The sequence below is a fragment of the Lutjanus erythropterus genome, chromosome 14 (genome assembly GCF_056507025.1).
Source record: "Lutjanus erythropterus isolate fLutEry1 chromosome 14, fLutEry1.hap2, whole genome shotgun sequence".
Classification (NCBI taxonomy): domain Eukaryota; kingdom Metazoa; phylum Chordata; class Actinopteri; order Lutjaniformes; family Lutjanidae; genus Lutjanus; species Lutjanus erythropterus.
This window is the reverse complement of record NC_139330.1, coordinates 2978740-2999785: the sequence shown is the minus strand read 5'-3', so window position 1 is coordinate 2999785 and position 21046 is coordinate 2978740. Positions and strand designations below refer to the sequence as shown.

The following is a 21046-nucleotide window of genomic DNA, read 5'->3' as shown; positions in this document are numbered from 1 at the left end:
AGTATTTTGCAAAGGGTGGATAGATCCAAGGGGAAACAAAAGGAAAAGCAACAATGTCTTGCATGTTGATAACTTAGTGCCCTCTGGTGAAAATGCCTGATTTTCTTGTCATCTGGGGGGTGACACATTCCAGAAAAAACAGGAAAGCCTACATCTTAAAGATACATCAGTACTCTCCAGTCAAAAGCAATTGTAGATGGTTACACAACACAACACAACACAACACAACACAACACACACACACACACACACACAAACAAACACACACACACACACACATTCCTATATTACTAACAGTGGACATCATCATGCTACACTGGCCAAGTGTGGACCTACAGTTCTGGTCATTTTAAAAAATACAACAATAAAATAGAACAATTATTTACAATTACTTACCAAATACTTTTTCCACAATATTACTACAAATATGATTTTTGAACATTTTTAAAGGAATTGCCAGGAGTCCCCTCTTGGTAATTGCTTTTGCTTGGTATAAGATAACGCTATTATGGTTGTGTGTGTGAACAGCAAACTTGCTTAGTCACAGTTAAAGGATGATGTCCAGCCTGAAGCTGAAGCTCCTAAAAAGGAATGAACGACAAATTGACAAATTTGTCTATGCAACAGCAGTCAAAGCATATTTTATTCAAACAGTCATCCACTCTCGCTGTCCCAGCATCCTGATCATCCACCTCCCTGATGTCCAAGATGGTGTTTTGACTCTGCAGCCACCCTTCTCTGGCTGGCCTCCATGAACACAAGCACCTTACTGATCTGCCCAGAGGGTCCAGCGACAGAGGAGAGCCAGCCCCCTTGAGCTGGACGCAGGAGCAGCTGGCACTGTCTCTGCTGCATGGGACTTGTTGCTACAAAGCCACCGGCAGCCACCCTGATACACCCAGATTATCCCAGGCTCCAGTCTACAGCTCCATACTAAATCAAGATGATCCATGGTCCTGGCCATCTTGGACAGAGGTGGTGCACTGTGGCCACAAGACGGGCTCTGGTGGGATTTCTCACCAACCACCCTTAGGTTCCTCTAACCACTACACAATCCTATAATCCCATAATTGCCTTATAACTGCGCTGGTGTAAGATGGCATCGCCACCTGCACCACAGATTGGCATAGCAAATTATCCTCATTTAAAAAAAAAAAAAGGAATAAAAAAGTAACTTTCATCTGACTTCACTATATTAATTATTTTCTCCTGACTCCAATTAATTCAAGAGCAAATACAAAATAAGATGTAAACCACAGGATGAAGGGAGCCATCTCTAAAATGCACACCTCACCATTACACACAGGTCATAAAAAGGAAAAATGGGGTGGGTTTTGGTGCCTTCTAGTGGCATTTTAAGATATTACAGGAAAAAGGGTTACAAAACTGTCTCCATTCATTCATGGTCTCTTGACGCCATCTAGTGATGCTTAGAAAGTACCGCAGGATTGCATTTCCTTACATAGCACTGAGGTATGATGAGTACTGCCACTGTTTTCTTTTCTCTGACTTTTTTCTTACTTGTCACTTGCATTGTTGCTTCCTTCTATTTGTACCTAGTTTGTAATTGGTTTGCTTTGTGGAATATTTTTTCGAATATTAGATATATAAATATACTTGGTGACCTGTTCATTTAAATTAAATCCTGAATGATTCACATGATGAGTGAGACCTTGAGAACCTGATTTTATGGACTGATCTGATTTTTTTTTTTAATTGAATGATTGGTTTATGTAACTTTTTCCCCCAGAATTCTAATGTATACCAGCATTTCTAAAATAGATCATTAATTGTTTTGTTTAGTTGTTTTTCTTGCAGGCTTAACATTTGTTACCAAAATCTACAAATCATGATATGAATTTGTTGGTAGAATAGATATTTTTGCACTAGTTTGTTTCCTTCTTCCATTTTCTAACAAGTGTATATAGGAGAAGCCGTGTTATTCCTGATAAATATTAGAAAAATGGGAGTTCCACATAAAATTCCACTGTGGGGTAATTTTTATTTTACCGTACAAGTAATTTTGCATGTGTTTTTTAGTACATTTGTGACTTTTAATATTGATTCCGTTAACAAATGTGGTCCCAACACACACTGATGCAGTAGAAGCAGATGATGCCAGTCAGGAGGGCCACACCTCTGTGCACTGATTGCATGAAATGATTTCAGGTGTGTATCTGCAGCAGGCAGCAGGGCTGGAGGACGTCTGCTAGCTGCAGGGACAAACAAGCTTTTCCCTTCTAATCTGTTTGTCTATCCAACATACATCAGCAGCAGTGGACACAAGCTGGTTATTGTTTTCCCAATGTTGACAGCAGTCTGAACACACCAGCTCAGAGATGGCTGGCAGGTAAGGCCCCTGTGTCACTTCCTGGTTTAAAAAAGGCAGCAATACTGCTCAAGCACTGGTAATTTTTCTATTTTTGGACAAATTAATTAAATAATATTGCTATCAGATGTGTCTCAACCATAACATGTCGACTCTGTAGCCCTTCTAAATCAAAGATAAACAAGAATTTTGCTGTAAAATTGTGTATTTTGATGAACAGCATTTTGTCAACTCCATAAAACATCAACTCTGTCAGATTATTCATCTGACACAGTTGAAATCTAAATTTAATTTTTTAAAAAAGTTAAATCACTAGGAGGTTGGCCCCTTATTAAAAACCATTTTTTAAGAATTTTTGATGTGTTTTATCATAGGCCAGGTAGTTCCCTTTGTTACTTAACCAAATAACATTTCCTCAATACCATATTTTACACAGAATCATTTGTGGCAAAGTGTTACGCTTCATTCGGACCCTGACCCGTAAGAAGCCTCTAGAGCCAGAAGGTGAGGAGTCTAACTTCTGCCAATGCCTGACCACCTTGGACCTGGTGGGTCTGGGTGTTGGCAGCACGCTCGGAGCTGGTGTCTACGTGCTGTCAGGAGAGGTGGCAAGGGAAGTGGCCGGTCCCAGCATCATCATCTCCTTCCTGGTTGCAGCGGTGGCTTCGGTCTTCGCAGGGTTGTGCTACGCTGAGTTTGGAGCCCGGGTCCCAAAGACGGGCTCAGCTTACCTTTACAGCTATGTGACTGTAGGGGAGGTGTGGGCATTTGTGACTGGCTGGAACCTGCTGTTGTCCTACGTCATTGGTATGTAAAACACACAGTAAAGGTGCATGTGTTTTAGGGGCTGATGGAGATAAAAATACAAAATGAAGAAGTTGGGTAGACAATAGAGTGCTTGCACCTCAGCCATTTTGGGATGTAAACTACAGAATGGATTGCAGGCTGAATGTTTAATTTAGGCCAACTAGGATGTCTAAACCACCAAAAAGTTCAGGAAAATGTGTGTAAGGTGTTAAAACTTACAGAGAAGGACTTGGTCAGAAAGTGAGAGTGCAATATTTTGAGTCTAAGGTTAATATGTGATGAAAGTCCATATGTCTTGCAATAACAGCCCATCAATTTTGCTCTCTATTTCCTGTCTCCACAAAATGATTTTTTTTCTTCACCAAGCCCACACACAGCTGAAGAAATTAAATAAATTAAAAATTACATATTACCAAGGTTTAAAAAAACTGCAAGATCAGTTGCTTGTACTTATAAAAGGTAAGACTAGACTTTTTCTGAGCTTTTCAATAACGCACCAGAAAGATAGCAACGTTTTGGGCTGGTAAAGTGCTGAGCACAGCAAAATAATGAGAAAAAAATCAAGCAATACAGACGGAGGACAGAGTCTCTGCATCTAACAGGTTAATATCTTATAAAAATGAGAAACATTTTCAAAATAATGAATTCATATGAAGCTAAAGTAGCAAATAGCGAGACATCAAAGCAATACATTCATTACTGTCTAGCTAGCTTGCCAGGGTAAAATTATCGTGAACATGCTGCAACATTACATTTGGAAAAATTTAGCTCATTTTCAAGTGACCAATAAGTGTTGCATGTCTGATTTACAAAAAAAAAAAGAAGGACTAACCAAAATGGACTTGTTTGTTCTTCTCAGGAACATCCAGTGTAGCGAAAGCCTGGACCGGAACCTTTGATGACCTGATAGAGAACGTTATTGCTGAAACTCTGGGAAAACATACACCAATGGACTCACCTGGCTTGGCTCCATACCCAGACTTCTTTGCTGCTGGGCTGATTATGCTGCTTGCAGGTATCTGTAATTTTATCTGAAAGTTAAGATGGTACAAGGTTAGAGGAACCAGAATATTCAGAAATTCAGCTAAAATCTTACACCTTTTCTTTTTGGATTTCATTGCAGGGATTCTAGCGTATGGTGTGAAGGAGTCAGCCATCCTAAATACTGTTTTTACTGCAGTGAATGTAGCTGTACTGGTTTTTATCATCATCGCCGGCTTTATAAAAGGAGACCTCAACAACTGGCGTATCAGTCAGGAGACTATCCTGAATGTAACTCGTCTCATGGAGTAAGATTTCTCCTTTTACACTCAAGCTAATGGCGTGGGAAAAACACCTACCACCCTGGAAATTATTATTCTCATGTTTTGAACAAAACTTGGGAGGGCACACTAGAATCATTCACAGTTTTTCTGTTGGCATTTAACAGGTGGCTAGCTTCCTGTACTATTGGCTAGATATAATTTACACTCTGAAAGTAATCAATTATATGTATTTTTTTCTTTCTACAGGAACCTTACAGCGACACAGAATGAAACTGTTGACTTTGGTGTTGGTGGCTTCTTTCCCTTCGGTTTTGACGGTACATTAGCAGGAGCAGCAACTTGTTTCTACGCTTTTGTTGGATTTGACTGCATTGCCACAACAGGTACATTAAAAATCAAATCCCCCTGCATTTCTTTCAATTATTTTTTACAAACATTAGTTGATAAAAATGGTGAAATAAATAGTAATTTAAAAATGTTGAGTAAACTCATTTAGGTGAAAATGACTAATAGTTAATAATTTGATATTTCCAGTTAAAACCATTCAATTGAGATAAATATGGGTGGTTTTTTTAATGAATTTACTGTGATGGTGTTTCTCCAGGCACATAACCTATTATTTGATGTCTGCAGTAGTACTGACTGAGATAGGTTAACAAAACAGTTCTGCTCTTTTCAGGGGAGGAGGTGCGGAACCCACAGAGAGCTATACCTCTTGGGATTGTTCTGTCCCTGCTCATCTGCTTCTTGGCCTACTTTGGCGTGTCAGCTGCTCTGACACTTTTGATGCCCTACTATCTGCTCGATCCCCACAGTCCTCTACCTGTGGCCTTTGAATATGTTGGCTGGGAGCCTGCAAAGTATGCTGTGGCTGCAGGATCCCTCTGTGCACTCTCAACAAGGTACTGGTCTGTTGTCTCTGCATGGACAGTGGTGTTTTAGTAGTGTCTGTAGCAGTCCTTAAAGACAGGTAAGAGGTAATGATTTGAAATTTCCACATTGGTATTATAGTTATGAAATGTGTGCCAGGTGTCTGATGCTGTTACAAAATAAACTTAAAAGCAGTTGTGGTTTAGCATCACACAGAGACAGATTGGATAGGTCAAAATCAAAACTTTTAGCTCCTTGTAAGGATCAAACTGCAAAAATGCTGGACCCTGCATTTCCCCACAGAAAAAAAAGGAAAACTTGTAGCATCTTTTCATTAAAACTCTCCTTATTCTCATGCACTTGATTTCTTTTACAGCCTTCTGGGAGTGATGTTTCCAATGCCACGAGTCCTCTTTGCCATGGCAAGAGACGGCCTGCTCTTCAAGCCTCTTCGTTACATGAGCTCCAGGCAAAGTCCTGTCTTAGCGACACTGTCTTCAGGAGCCGTGGCCGGTAAGCCAGTCACATTTATACCTGAAACTACATGTAAAACGGTCACAGATTATAAGAATTAAGTTTATATTGCACCATTTCAGTATCACTGCCAATGTCTGGCACCAAGACATGAGCATCAGATGCTTTAAGTCCTGTTAGTTGCAAGGTAGTGCCTCCATGGATCTGACTTGTCCAGCACATCCCCATGATACTGGATCGGATTGAGGTCTGGGGAATTTAGAGGCTAAGTGAAAACCTTCTCAGCTCCAGGCTGGATTCTTCCACTGCTCCATGGTCCAGTCTTGACACCATCGTGCCCATTGGAGACACTTTTTGCAAGTGGAAAGTTGTCAGACTGGGCACTCTGCAGCTATGCAGCCTCACATGCAGCAGTCTGCGCTGTGCTGTGTTCTGACCATCAGTCTGACCATAAATAAAAGATGATGATGATGCCACAGCTCCACTTCCTCTGACTTAACAAAACTGAAACTAAAATATCCCTGGTGTGAGCACTGACAACTTGCTTTGCTATTGTTGAGAAGATGCAGTATTTTTTGTCGGTCCAAAGTGAACAGCAGTGATATTCTGCCATGTGACAGATGGTTATCAAAGCTCTGCATCTCTTGGCCTGCAGTTTTTGACATTTTGCCACTTGTGGCTCACAAACATAAATATTTGCAAGGATGAAATCAGTAATTTGTAAGTCTTGGTCATTAAAGAAAATATTGAAGTAGTAAGGGGTTTTGCCAGTGTTTCATGTCATCTAATGGATGTCCACTGGATGTTTTTGCAGCTTTCATGGTCCTGTTATTTGACTTGAAGGCACTGGTGGACATGAGTTCAATTGGGACCATCTTTGCCTACACTCTTGTTTCAGTGTGTATTCTCATACTGAGGTAGGTACAAATGGACTAACTACATCTGTTCAGTAAATAAATATTTAAGAGAATTTCAGTCATTGAAGGAAGAACTTTTTCTACCAACAAGGTCATATAACAGTTAAAAGTTCTGCCCCACCTGTTTGATAGACATGCCAATTTGTTTTTTTGTTTTTCTTCTCCAAGGTACAAAGACAACACCAGTTTTGTCCATAGATCAGAGCCATTTTCTATAAAAGGGCTGTTCATACCTCCATCTCAACCCACCCACCGCACCTCTAAAAATGTCAATATAATCACCATTGTTATTGGTAAGTACAATGAGCCCCCTTTTTTCTGGTTTTTCTGGGGTTAGAGGACTATTTGACGTGAGGTCGTGAGAGGTACTTATCCATAGTCGGTGTATAATCGACAGCAATCCCACTTCAAATCATCCAAACTATCCCTTGAATTATCTTTTTCGAGCAACTACTTCACTTTATACATACACTTTCCAGAGTCATTGAAACACAAAAAAATCAGGAAAAACTTTAACATCTAGAATATTGTTCAGCACCCATATTTGTGACAGCTGTGATTCCTCCCCAGTGTTCCTGGTAATCGTTTTAAGCGTGCTGTTGTCCGAGGCGTTGCAGTCCCTCCGCAGACGAGAGTTGTGGAGCACGCTGCTCGTCGCTGTCCTCATGTTGACACTGGTCCTTGCTGTTGCTATCATCTGGAGGCAGCCACAGAGCACAACTAAAGCTGCTTTCATGGTAAACTGCAGGGGTGATAGTGGTGGGCAGGATTTAATGCATCCTAAGGATTTATAGTTCCAATAGGGATATCATATTAGGTGGGTCAGTTGGTGGGCTTTACAAAGGGGCAGTTGCAGGGCACAGAAAGTTTATGGCAGAGGTGTGATGTGCCCATGTGAAGGAGGCCTGCCCAGGTTAAACACAAACTTCCCTTTACAAAAAATGAATAAAATGTTTCAGAGGTTTAGTTTTGCTGAGTAACTTTATTCTTGGGAAGAGTCAGTCTAGTTGTCTCTCCCTGTTTTCAGTCTATGTGCTAAACTAAGCTAATCTGCTGCTGGTTAGAGCTTCATATTCAATGGACAGATGAGTGGTATCAATCTAACTCTCAGTAAGAAAACAAATAAAACAAGCTTTTGCTTTAACATACAGAATCAGTGATGAGCTCATATGTTTTTGTAGGTTCCCTGTCTACCTGTAATTCCAGTTTTAAGTGTCTTCATCAATACCTACCTGATGGTTCAGATGGAAGGAGAGACTTGGATCAGCTATGCTGTCTGGATGGCAGTAGGTAAGGATATGGAATACTTTTATTCTTTCAGGTTTGTGCATCATTTGTAGATGATGGAAAGCTCTTAATAAACAAATGTGTAATTTTAAAGAGACACTAAATGACCTCACAACTCTTTCCTCAGGCCTGATCATCTACTTTGGCTACGGGGTTCGTCATAGTGTCCAAAAACAAAGGCTCCGGGAGGCACACACCCAGCTGAATACTGCTCAATTAAACAGTAGTGTTGCTGCTTGATGTTGTGTATTGAATTGTGTGACGTGCTGTTGTCCATTTACATGGATTAAGATTGCCACAGTATATATTTAAGATGATGAAAGAACAGACCTGAAGCCTTTTTTAGTACTTTTTTTTCTGCGTTCAACCAGAGTTGGATTTACTTGTGTGTGATGTTTTCTTTGAGTGTTTTTATGTTAACAGTTGCTTTGCTAAAAGTGTGTTAATAGAATGATGTCCTGTGCCTGACAACATATTTTCTATATGTCCTGTCATCCATTCTAGCTCATCGGTCATTCAAGACTATGAAATCTTGGATGTTGTCTTTTAATGTCAATATTTGACAATGACAAAACGTTTTAATATATTGTGGAGCTCATTTGAATCTGTAATAAAAATATCGATACTTATGTAAAAAAATACATAAATTTCACTTAAGTGGATACCAGTTGTACGACTCATCTTTTTATGTGAGTATTAAAGTGGCATTTAATTCCTATTTTGCCTGTTTGAGCTCAGCAGAAAAAGCTGGAAACACATCACTGTCATATAACTTTGTACATCAGACAACTTTGTACATCTGAGGACGACTGTAGAAATGTGCAGTTATTCTCTGTGGGTTTATTACAACAAGCAACCACCTGCATATTATACATAATTGTTATTTAAACAGTATATTGATTAATGCAGCTTTGAAGGACTGAAAAACGTCCATTATCCAGTTTTGCTTTTGTTTATCCATGGCACCAAAGTAGAAAGTTTTTATTTCCACCTGATTTTTTTTTTTTTTCCCAAAAGTTATGCTTGCAGGTGAGCTATAATTGTAACTTATTAGCTGAAAAAACACAGTCCGACCACCGCTTTTCACTTTACCCAGCCACAAGTTCAAATGCAACAACAATACCGCAGAATATTTACATGTTTGTCTTAAGGTATGTTCAGGTATGTTTGGAGGTCTTGCCATATAAAGACATAATGCTTTTTCCTTGTTAAAACTTAATTTTGTGCATATAAAGACAGTGGAAAAGGTGTTCATACAAAAAGCAGCTCAGACAAAATTACCTAAATTTCCCACCAGTCATCACCACAGCCTGTTCCAATTAGCTCTGCCTAGTTATTGTGGGCTGTGAACAGAACATGGAAGCTCTTATTGGCTCAAGGGAGGTGTCAATCAAAAGGTCACACTAGGACGGCCATCTTGTTTCTGCATGCAAACTCCATACAGGTTTTGGATGAAATACAGTATATACTGACTTGGATCAACTGGATCTTTGCTGATGAAACAGGACTGTTTTTCTTGGAATATTATCGATCATAGATTACTGCAAGTCTTCAATGGTGAGTTGCTTCAGTTTTGTAATTGTTTGTGGCACTAATTTGTACCCGCTGTTGTGATTGTAAGTTGACATGGTTGGCATTGATTGAAACACAAGAATCTCAGCTTTTCTAATGGTATGCCAGATGAGTATATTTCCACAGTAGCTGAGTACTTTTGCTGTCTGGTTCATGCTGTTTGCGGGTATTAATCTATGTAAATATTGTGTTTTGGACTGAATATGTTATTAGATAGACTGGACCATCGCCACTGTAACAAGACTGTTCTTGTAAGAATATTATTGATCATATTATATTGATTGATTGCCTGAATTTTGTAAATGCGTGTTTGTGGCGATGATTGTACCAGGGCTGTGTTTCAGAAAGCAGGTTTGGTGAAAATTCAGTTTGCTGAACCTGAGATGAGAGAAACTCTGGGTTTTCCATTTCGGACAGAGAAATAACTTGAGTCAGTTGCTGTGGTAACCCCGTGGACTTTAACATGAGCGCTAACTGATCAGTGAATAATTATTTGTCATATGGCGACTGATCGCACTGATGGAACAGTCCTTTCATAGTTCATCATATCATGTTGGAGGTGATATGAATATTTCTGAGTGAGGATGATTGTGGTGCAGCTGAAACCACTTCAAGATTGTAGAACTGGATTAAATGTGGTTTAAAAGCCAGTTTGGGCTGCACTTTTATATTAATTTTATATTTTAAATAAAATAGATGTCTACAAATGTCCAGTAATTTTACTTACTGACCTGGATACTCATGACATCTGACAATCACAGGTCCATAAACTGTCTTATCTGTTTGATCCATATTTTCATCTTCATTTGCATCTTGTCCCCATCAGGTCACAGCTGATTAATGTTTTTAAAAATCAAATGCAACTTAATGTCAGATTTCAGCACTTTATCATCTATTAAAGAAATTAATAGCAGCTAAATTAAAATTGAGTGGACTACACGGAATATAATATAATATTATTAACTTCTTGACTTCTTTCTCCTCTCCTGTTTTTTAAGATAAATGTCATGGCTTGCATGGGCGCACATTCATATTTCCACCTCCACTAGTTTTATTTACCTGTTGCCATGGTGAATCTTAGTATCAGTGCTCCACTGATGATGGCTTTCATGCACAAGTTTAAACATTGATGCAGAATCGTCCTGAGCACAGAAAAATGTGGGTCATAAGTGATGATTTGGAGGCATTATTGTTTCTATGAGCACTGTTGACTGTTCTTCCTGCTCTCCACTCTTCTCTTCCTTCATTACATTTCTCTATTTCTCTTCCACACATTGTCGAGTTCTCTTAATATTCCATTCTCCATCTATCCTTTTGTTTTATCCATCCACACCATCGCTGTCCTTTTCCCCTGCTCTCCCTCAATCACAGCTCTGATTGATCTTGTGATTGCCAGGCTCCAGTTATTACAGGGCGACTATACAAAGAGGCTAATTTATGTAGCCAATCTAGTGTTCATTTGTCAAGCATCACTCATCATTTGAGGAGCCTGCTGGACACGCTGCTGCCAGTCTCTCAGGGCCTGACATATGTTGTTTTGTTGTTTTGATTGCAATTAGAGGATGTGTCTGTGTATTAAAGAGGCAGTGGAACGTGGCCACTGCAATATGGCCACACCTGAGTGCTGCTGGAGAGACGAAGAACAACAGAAGGAAGAGGGGGAGGGAATTTCTATATTGTCCAGGGCTGGGAGCAAGTTTGTTAGAATTTCAAAGATGGTGATTGTGCAGAGAACAAAATAGTGTTGTAATAGATACAGTACTGCAATAAAAAAACAGAACCTACAGCAGGTTTCCCAAATTTTTCAGCTTGAGACAGAAAAGAAAGAAAAAAATAAAAAATAAATATATAAATGATAAATAAACCACTGATAAAGAACAGAACAAAGCATGAATTTAAAAGTTCACTGTGTAAGATTTACAGGGATTTATTGGTAGAAATGCAATAAATATTCTTAAGTATGTTTTCATTATATAATCACCTGAAAATAAGAACTGTTGTGTTTTTATTCTCTTAGAATGAATGCTGTGTTGCACCACCATGTACCACAACAGCAGTCCAGAATAGAAAAACTAAACACTGGCTCTAGATTTTTGGTTTTTACATGTTTTGCAGGCACCATATGCAGATTCTCTGACATACTTGGAACAGGAGGGTGAGGCGAAGTGTGTGAAACCTGCAAGCACACCATCAGATGCCACTAAGTTCTACTCACTGCTCCTTTAGAATGTATATGAAATACTCAAGTACAAGTACTGTTACTGAAATATTACTCAGTTACAAGTAAAAGTGCTGGTGTTAGAAAATGCTTAAGTAAAAGTACAAAGTATTTGTTTCAACAATTTTGTACATTTTCCTTAAGAATAATTGAAAACACTAACAATTGATTAATCATTAATAATTTACGAGATATGAAACACTTTTTTCTGGGGTTTTTGTCCTTTTTTTTGTCATTAATGAGTTTCCTTATTCAGCAAATATTTCCTAAAGACAAAACAATGTCAAATGAGATGCAATTACTGTAATTTCTAAACTATTAATTAAATATGCGGAAATGTTTAATGGAGATGAACTGATTAATGATTAATCATCAGTGTTCTTACTCCAAACAGCGTTGTTTTTTTTTTTTTGTTTTTTTTTTATTGGTGATGAAACGCGTGGGAAAAGTGATAAATACATACATGACAAACAAGTACACAGACAAATACAGATAACATAGAACATATAGATACAGAGGACAAAGAAGTAATTGTTAAGTCTAGGGGTAACGATTAACTGTACTGTGTGTGTGTGTGTGTGTGTGTGTGTGTGTGTGTGTGTGTGTGTGTGTGTGTGTGTGCGTGTCTGTGTGTGTGTGAGAGAGAGAGAGAGAGAGAGAGTGGACCAGTATTCCGTGAAATGACGCAGACATGGAGTATATGTGGGAACATAAAGAAATCAAACATTCAAAATTAATTATTGATGTATCCATGCAATCATAACTAGCTAATATTATAATACTAATGATGATGATAATAATGATATTAGTAATAATAATAATGATAATAATAATAATAATCTTGATAGCTGCAATATATGATCGAGAAGAAAAAAAAAAAAAAAAATGAAAGATAAGTAAAATAAATAATAATAATACTAAGTATATATACATATATATATACACACTTATACATACCTACACACATACACACGTACACCCCTATATATATATTTATATATATGTATATACACATATATACATATACACATACATACACCCAGAATTAATGATGCGGCGGTGGGGGCTGAGGGGGAGACTTGTATCGGCAGAGAGGCAAACAGCCCCCCCATGCCCAGCGTTGTTTTTCATTTGTATGTCATTGTTTTCATTGGTCTTTTTAGCAATCAGATCATCTTAATGGTGACTAAAATGTAGATTAAAAGTTTTGATATTAATTCAAACTATAATCAGTACTCAGTTATCATTTTAAAAGTAACTAAATAGATTAAATAGTCTAAAGCATACTTAAGAATGACTAAAAGTACAGACTTGAAAATCTACTCATAAAAAAAGTTTAAAGAAAGTACCCCCAAAACAAAACAAAAAAACCCTACCTAATTACAGTTAATAGTTGTAATGAGTTACTTCCATCTCTGATCAGCTGAAGCAAAAAAAGCAAGATGTAGGGCAGTAAATAAATAAACATAAGGGAGAATCAATGCAGTACATACATATTAATGGCAATAATGACATTTTAATGCAATTTTCCCAAACACAACTGCTACTGTACGCTCATTATTTATAATGCTCATTTCCTTCACTTCAGTGCACAAGCACACAACCACACAAAGTGCACACACTGGTTTACGTCTTTCCCAGCAGTTGCTGTGTTGTTCTGCACTGTTTTTATCCTGTACTCCTCCTGTCAGTGTCTGTGGTTCACCTGAGCAGCTGCCACCACCAACACTGAAAATGAGTCCATCAGGACGCAGACAGATTGGCCATCCCGAGGCCCAGATGCCTGTGACCTCCTCACGCCCCCTAAACGCAGCGTTATTGTGATTAAAGCATGATTGGCAGCGCTGGTTATTAATTCTAATCTTGGGCACATATGCGGGGTGGTGGGCAGAGGGCAGGCAGCGGTGTGTGCCAGGCGGACGCCACACGGAGGCTAATTCACTCTGACACGCTATCAGAGCACGGTCACACACACTCCACATTCCCCCGACACACACACACTGCCTATAAGCTACACACACTTCTTCCTCTAATGCACAGGAGAGGGGAGGTGAGGAGAGAAGGTTATCCTTTAACAAGACATACACTCACACACACATTTCACAGCACTCCAACACAAAAGTGGCATTTCCTGAAAACCATTAAGGCGCTCTGCACCTTCAAGTACATCATTTGAAAGCAGGAGCGGCACGCGTTAAGCAAATCAAAGGTCTTACATTCACCACTTAGAGGCAGAAACTCAAGTGATGGGTTATTTTGAAAATATATTTTCTTCCCTCAAGGAAAAAGCCTTGAGCAAGCAAATGATGTCTCATCTGTTTTAATAAGTCTCATCTGTCCTAATAAGTCTCTTCTCAGGTTAAGATGTCTCCACAGAGGCTGCAAATTATTGCAGTAATATTACAGAAGGAAAGGACTGAGTCTGATCACTCATCAGGGTGATGTCGACATTATAGAGACTAATGAAAATAACAGCCAACAGAAAGTGGTTTAAAAATGCGCAGGTTCAGTTGCAATAACTAGCTTCACTTATTATACATGTAAGAATTTGGTAATTTGCTAAATCTCAAGAAGTGTGTGAACAAGATTAACGTCAACTTTATGAGCAAACTGGGCACTGAAGGCATGTTTTCCAGCATCCTAAATGCAGAGATGGCTTTACTGATCTATATCAAATGTTGAAAATCGAATGTCCTCACCAGCACATGAGCAAGAAAACAACTGTAGTCCAGGCATTTTACCCCAAAGTCAGCACTGACTGCTACATAAACAAACTCAATGGATTTTGTGTCCTCAGTGTGTTCTGGCCTGTAGTGCTATTTATCTATTTAGATTTTTTTGGTGTGAGCTGCAGAGTATTGGAGATATCCACCATAAAGAAGTCTGCTTTCTCTCTATTATAATGGAACTAAGTGGCACTTGGCTTGTGGTGCACAAAGAGCCGAAAATACATTTGACGCATTTCTTTCTAAACATCATGACCTGGTTACTCAAGATAATTCACAGACCTTGTTGTAAGTACTACTTTCTTTCTGCAGTAAAATCTACCAGAACTACTTTCTTCTCTACTAGACAGAAAGTAGTTCTTAGATGAAGGAAGGTCTGTGGATTATTTTGAGTAAATCGGCCTTTTTGTATCAAAAAAGACATTACTGTTGAGTATTCCAAGTGCCATTTAGTCCCATTATATTGGAGAGAAGACAAACATTCTGCAGCTGATATCTCCAAAACTCTGCAACTCACACCAAAAAAATCTAGATGGATAAACAGTACTACAGGCCAGGGGAAAAATATGTACTTTGGTGAAGTGTCCCTTTAAGAAATCACATGAAGGGAAAGTTTTAAGAAAAAGTGAGTGAACCTTTCGCAAATTACAACAGAAAATCCAGCAAATATTTATTACTCCTAAAAGTCTCCACTATAACATATAAAAGTTGTAACAGATCTGAGTGGTGGTTCAAATATGTTTCTTAACTATATTCTATTAACACTTTTATTTCCAGATGTTTTGCTGAAGGAAAGCAGGAGGTACTCCTCTTTGTCCTGCAGAGGGCATTGCAATATCATACAAGTGAGAGTGCACTCATACCTTTCATGATGACATGAGTGCACATACATGGAGGGATTTGAAGGAGGCTCATGGGGAGCCAGAATTCACTTTATCAGCACATATAACATACCCATAAATACATGTATGTCACCCTGTGCAGACCGGACACACTAAGACAAGATAATAGTGAGCTTAAGTCAAAAATACTAAACAGCGTTGTAAAAAACTTGTGTCCAGGGCAGCCCTGAGGATAAAGATAGCAACTAGTTATGTGGGATTATGCCTGAGTTAAACTAGTACGTACACATCCAACCACATTTGTTCCAAATAGCCACACTTGAAGCTTTCAGAGACAGAAGGTAACTATGGGGTCAGATGTTCTTCGACTATCTGAAGGAGCACACTGATGGGTAAAACAGAAAACCAATAACCCTTTGATGTGCAAGCAGGAATACTAACTGTCACACCTTTATCTTAAAAAATTCAAGAGACTTCACTTACGAGCGTTTTGAGACTTAAGACTCAGTTGAGAACCCTACTTCAAAAAAGCCAGTGACCATTGAGCTCGAAGTATTTCACTCTTCATTTGTCTGTGCACTGATTTTGGCACAATAATTTTTCAGTGAACTTTCATACATTATTTATACCAGCTTATCCTTTTTGGAGGTTTGCAGGGGACTTGAGCCGTTCAGCTGACACTGGCCGAGAGGCATGCTACTCCCTGTCCAGGGCTGGCTAACCGCTGCACCACCGTGCCATTGCAATGATTGCCAAAAATCCTGTCACAGAGTTATGCAATTGGCACCAATGCTGGATTGCATGCTGTTGGCAATTTTAGGGCAGCTGTGGGGGCTGCTCTCCCAGAACCACCTTACTATTTAGCGCCATTTGGTGCTAACAAATGCTGGGGATACTTTACTAGCACCTCTTACTAGCAGTCGTGCTGGGTTCGCTGTCGTCCAGTTCATTTTCAACACACTCAAAATGTAGTATTTTAATGGTAATATATGTTTTAAATTCATTTATTTCACTTTTCACAAAAAAATAATCATCCGTGTAATAATCATCCATGTACCACAAGAGGGAGCTCATGTATCACTCGTACCACAGTATGAGAATCTAGGCTCTATGATAAAGTGGCTATCTGCTGAGATATCTGGCCTTTAAATTCCCTTTCCTTTAATTCTAAAAGTACTCCACAATTATTTGGATTATTATCATTTTTCCTGTTATTCCTATGTGATTTTCAATAGTTCTGTCCATCTGAAAATAAAGTACAGAAGCACAGTGCAGGTAGAAACTCAGAGAGTGGCAGAAGTCGGTGAAGTAAGAGAACAGAGACTCTATAGGAGAGGATGTTGATTATAATTAATAGCTGGCAGTGCATTATGGTGCATTATGGTGGCTGGTCATAAACAGTATGGAGTCGAGGAGTGAGGTGAGAGAGCTTTAACAGGCTCCCACCATCTGCACGTCAACGTTTAATGACAGCGGCAGCACAGGCTGGGGTGACAGCAGAGCTTCTCTGCATTATTAAAGCAACACACACACACACACACACACACACACACACACACACACACACACACACACACACACACACACACAAAACACACTATTTTCGCAACAGCATTTACATAAGTTATCATGTTTCTCCCAATAATGATTCCCAGGGGCTTGAATTAGAAGAAAATAACAATTTTAGTCTTTATATTCTTTATCATTCCTTTTCCTCTATCCCTCTCTATTTTCTCCTCTTTCTCCACTCCTTTGCTCGTCATCTTTTCTCCTCTCCTACCTCCCCATTCCTTGCTCTCATTCTTTCTCTTTGCTAAAATAAACTCGTCTCCTCCCCCTCATCCCCCCTTTCTTCCTCTGCCCACTCTTCCTCAGCACATCTGGAGGTGTCATTTGAAACAGCCATCCCTTCAGGACCTTAACACATAAACACACACACACACACACACAGATCAACATGGACACACATTACCTCTGGTGTCATTAGTATAATGTTATTTCTGTATGAACTGAACATGAAAATAAGACGGGGAATGACTGAGACGGCAGGAAGGAACATCATGAAGAAAAACTCAAAGCCAAAGGGACACACAATGCCCAAGGAGCAGAGAGCAATCTTTCATTTATTCAATTAGCTAACGAGGCGAGGGAGCCAGACACCAGCAGAGGATTGATGGTGGGGAAAAACTTCTCTCAGCAGGCGACGCTTACTCAGGACTTTTACTCCTGTCTCTCTTTGCTTCCCTGTGCCTTCCTCTTTATTCAGGAGGAAGGTTCACCAGAGGAAAGAAAGGGACCTGAAGGGAGGAGACATCGAGGGTGACCTTGAGCAGCTGTTTTCTGTCTTGGAGGGAAAAAATAGAACAAACAGAAGTGTCTTTTAGTTTTTCAAATACAGCAGTATCCTCCAGTCTGTTCATTAGTAACTCATCTTTATCTACTGTAGACCGCTTGGTCAGTGTTGGGCAAGTCACTAAAATTTTGTAATTTGTCACAGTGATCAGTTACTTCTCTCAAAATGCAATGGAATTACTTGACAAATTATTGCATAATAAAAGTAATTAAGCTATGTTAAGCTATATTACATTAGCTGTAAAATTGTGGTAAAGATGCTATTTTAATGTAACTATATTATTGTATTACTATTATGGTGATAACTACCAGATTTTTATCTATGATTGCACCCATTATCACTAAAGGGATTTAGTATTACTTCCAACCACCAGAGGGCAACAACAACAGGTGTCTACCTTTAAGCTACACTTTTATCGCCTCTAGTTTAGACAGTAGGATTTAGGGCCACAGGATGCTGGATATGGTAACCAAGCGTTGGTACAGTAGTTAATGAATAATTTTAGAACAAATGCTTCATGTTATACTGTGATGAAAAACAAGCTCACATCGTCTGAACTGTTTTGGGGGGTGGGGCATCCCTCTTTTTAGCAAAATGTCCAAAATATATACCTCTGATAACGTCTCAGCCCCTCTCTCTTCCTGCAGTTCCTTGAGTGGCCACTTGAGTCTGGCACCAAAAGCCCCCACAGACTACCATATTAAAAACTTTACAGCAGAATATATATAGCCAATTTCCTTCTTAACAACTGTACCACTTTGAGTGACAGGTGGGTGCCATTACAGGTGGCTAGCCACTAGGTACCCACTTCATTCAACTGCCTCTGTTTTACCCATGCTGTACCATTTCTGCCTAATTTTTGGATTAGCTGAGAGTTAGCAGATCACACTGAGAGCTTCAAAACGGCTCCTCAGACACCTATGGGAGACATAACAGCTGCTCCGTCCACTAATTACTTACTATCTATGGTGATCTCCTAACTTCTGTCTGAACCTTGATCCAGTGCATTTCAATACAAATGGCTTACACTGAAACACAGACACAAGATTTGTCCAAGTGACAAGTGACTCACTGTTTTGTTCAGCATGTCCTAAGTGGTGCAAAATGTCACAGCACACAAATCCTAAAGGTCAGAGCAGGACCAACACTAAATACAACAGGACACACATACTTTTATGAGCCTCATAAGCTTGTCACATCTTTGTTTTAGTGTCCCCATTGGTTATTACTGCAGTAACAACTAATCTAATGTCTACTGTACACAACATAAATGGTCCTGCAATAAAACTTGTGGGGGTAATGTTGATAAATACATAAATTATCTCACAGTCAAGTAAAACAAGGTAAACATTTGCTTTGGGTTTACCATGAATGAATAAAAAAAATATATTAGAAAACTGGTCACTGACAAAGCAGCCAGACTGACTGTCTGAACCGGACATATTTGTGTCTGACGAATGTCAAACGCAGCTTATTTTAGCCACAATCCAGTGCTTGGAGGTGAAATATTGACCCCTGGCCTGAGGTCACGCCTTGACATTCAGCTTGACATTTCGGAGGGTCGTCAGCTTCCATCCCTGGTAAAGGTCAGCGTTGCTGTCCTGTCAGCAGGAGGTCATGAACTTTGACCCTCAGGGGACACCAGGATGGAGACTGGACTGAAGAATGTGTGCGTCCAAACAGGTTAAAGAAAGAAGAAGAAGTGTAAAGAGAGTGTAAAGAACAGACATCTGTTATGATCAACGCATGCAGCCATGCATCGGTACACACACACACACACACACACCCACACACACACACACACACACACACCCGCCAGTGGTCCCGCTGACCTTGAGGGGTGTTAGATTTGGGTCAGGATCAGAAAGTCTCTCGCAGCCCATCTGTGCCACTCTGGAAACTCCACAACTCCACAGATCCACTGGGAATTTGCTTGGACCATCGAGGACACCCTCTGAAAAAACCCTATGACAATCAAAAACTATCAGAGGACAGGGTTTGTTGAGAAAAAGAAAGAGAGATGAGTGCACAACAGACAATTCTGAAACAGAAAACGTGAGAGAGAAAAATATTACATAAATTACACACTTGCAATGAATAAAATCTGATGGAGAGAACTTTGATACAATACAGTTCAGTACACCTATTTAAAAAAACCTTCCCAAAGCAAGTGTATATATGTGTCAGCAGGCTGATGTCGCATGGCTTCACAGTCCAATCACAGCACTTGCGACTTGTAAAGGATTATCCAGCGAGCATCTTCATTTTAGCCCTACTTGGGCTGGAGTTCAGCACACATTGACAAACACACACAGAAACAACAAACTGGGATGAGTTGTTTTGTAAGAAAGCCATCTAAAACTATTTTTGTTTGCATATAGGAGGAAGAAATTTCTGCTAGTAACTTCAAAATAAGAATTCTGAAATATCCACCCATTTTCTGGCCACTTATCCAGGCTGGGTCACTGTGGCAGCAAGTTAAGCAAAGTAGTCCAGACGCCCCCTCTCCACAGGAAAACTGTCCATCTTCTCCTGGTGGATCCCAGATATATAATGCCTTGATCATGTTCTGGGTCTACCCCAGAGTGTTTTATAGGTCTTATAGGTGTCTTATAGGAGGCAGCCTAATTTGATACCTGAACCACCTCAAGTGGCTCCTTTCAGTCCCTCTGGATGTCTGAGTTCCCCACCCTATCACAAAAGGTGAGCAGCCCCATAGAGGAAACTCATTCCAGTCACTTGAATCTATGATCTTATTCCTTTGGCCATAACCCAAAGTTCATGACTGTTGTTGAGGGTTGGAATGTACAATTGGTAAATTGAAAGCTTTGTCTTCCAGCTCAGCTTAACTCACTGCCAACTCTGAGGGAGCAATCCACCATTTCCTGCAGAGAACCATGGTTTAAGACTTGGAGATGCTAACTGTCATCCTGACAGCTTCATACTTGACTCCAGGCCAGCCCAGACTGTGTTGAAGGTCACAGTCTGATGAAGACAACATAATCATATCATCTGCAAACAGCAAAGATGCAATTCTGAGGTCCTCAAACTGGACACTCTCAAAATCCTGTCCATGAAGGTCACAAACCAAATCAGTGACAAGGGACAACCCTGGTCATTCTAGGAGCGAGATGCAAACATCAGCATGCTAGCAGGCTCATAATGACAAAACTACCATGCTAAACTTCAGCAGGAAGTTCGAGTGGGAAGCCAACTGACCAACCGGCATTGCTATACCTACAACCATGCTGCTAGCATGGCTAAAAGGTTAACTTTTTGTGGAAATTTTAGTGGGAATTTGTTTCCTGTTTACTTCATTTAAAAGATTATATCCAAAGCTTCTTAGTTCCTCTGTGTTCCCAGGTAGCCACACTGCTGGCTCAATC

The 21046-nt window shown here is 39.6% G+C and overlaps 1 protein-coding gene across 1 annotated transcript; it reads left to right on the top strand.

The window, feature by feature from the left end:
- Positions 1 to 2339: 2339 nt before the first annotated feature.
- Positions 2340 to 8578, top strand: LOC146315020 (cationic amino acid transporter 2-like). Its single transcript, XM_084736516.1, has 12 exons — positions 2340 to 2350; positions 2766 to 3136; positions 3996 to 4151; positions 4260 to 4425; positions 4648 to 4784; positions 5081 to 5303; positions 5648 to 5784; positions 6560 to 6662; positions 6831 to 6955; positions 7233 to 7399; positions 7844 to 7952; positions 8077 to 8578. Exons 1-12 carry the CDS (start codon positions 2340 to 2342, stop codon positions 8187 to 8189), a joined length of 1818 nt encoding a protein of 605 aa, XP_084592642.1. The 3' UTR covers positions 8190 to 8578.
- The last annotated feature ends 12468 nt before the right edge of the window (positions 8579 to 21046 follow it).

Excerpts from the sequence above, each read along its gene's own strand:
- LOC146315020 (XM_084736516.1), top strand. Across the intron at positions 4,426-4,647 it reads AATGTAACTCGTCTCATGGA|GAACCTTACAGCGACACAGA; the intron begins GTAAGATTTCTC and ends TTCTTTCTACAG. Across the intron at positions 6,956-7,232 it reads TATAATCACCATTGTTATTG|TGTTCCTGGTAATCGTTTTA; the intron begins GTAAGTACAATG and ends ATTCCTCCCCAG.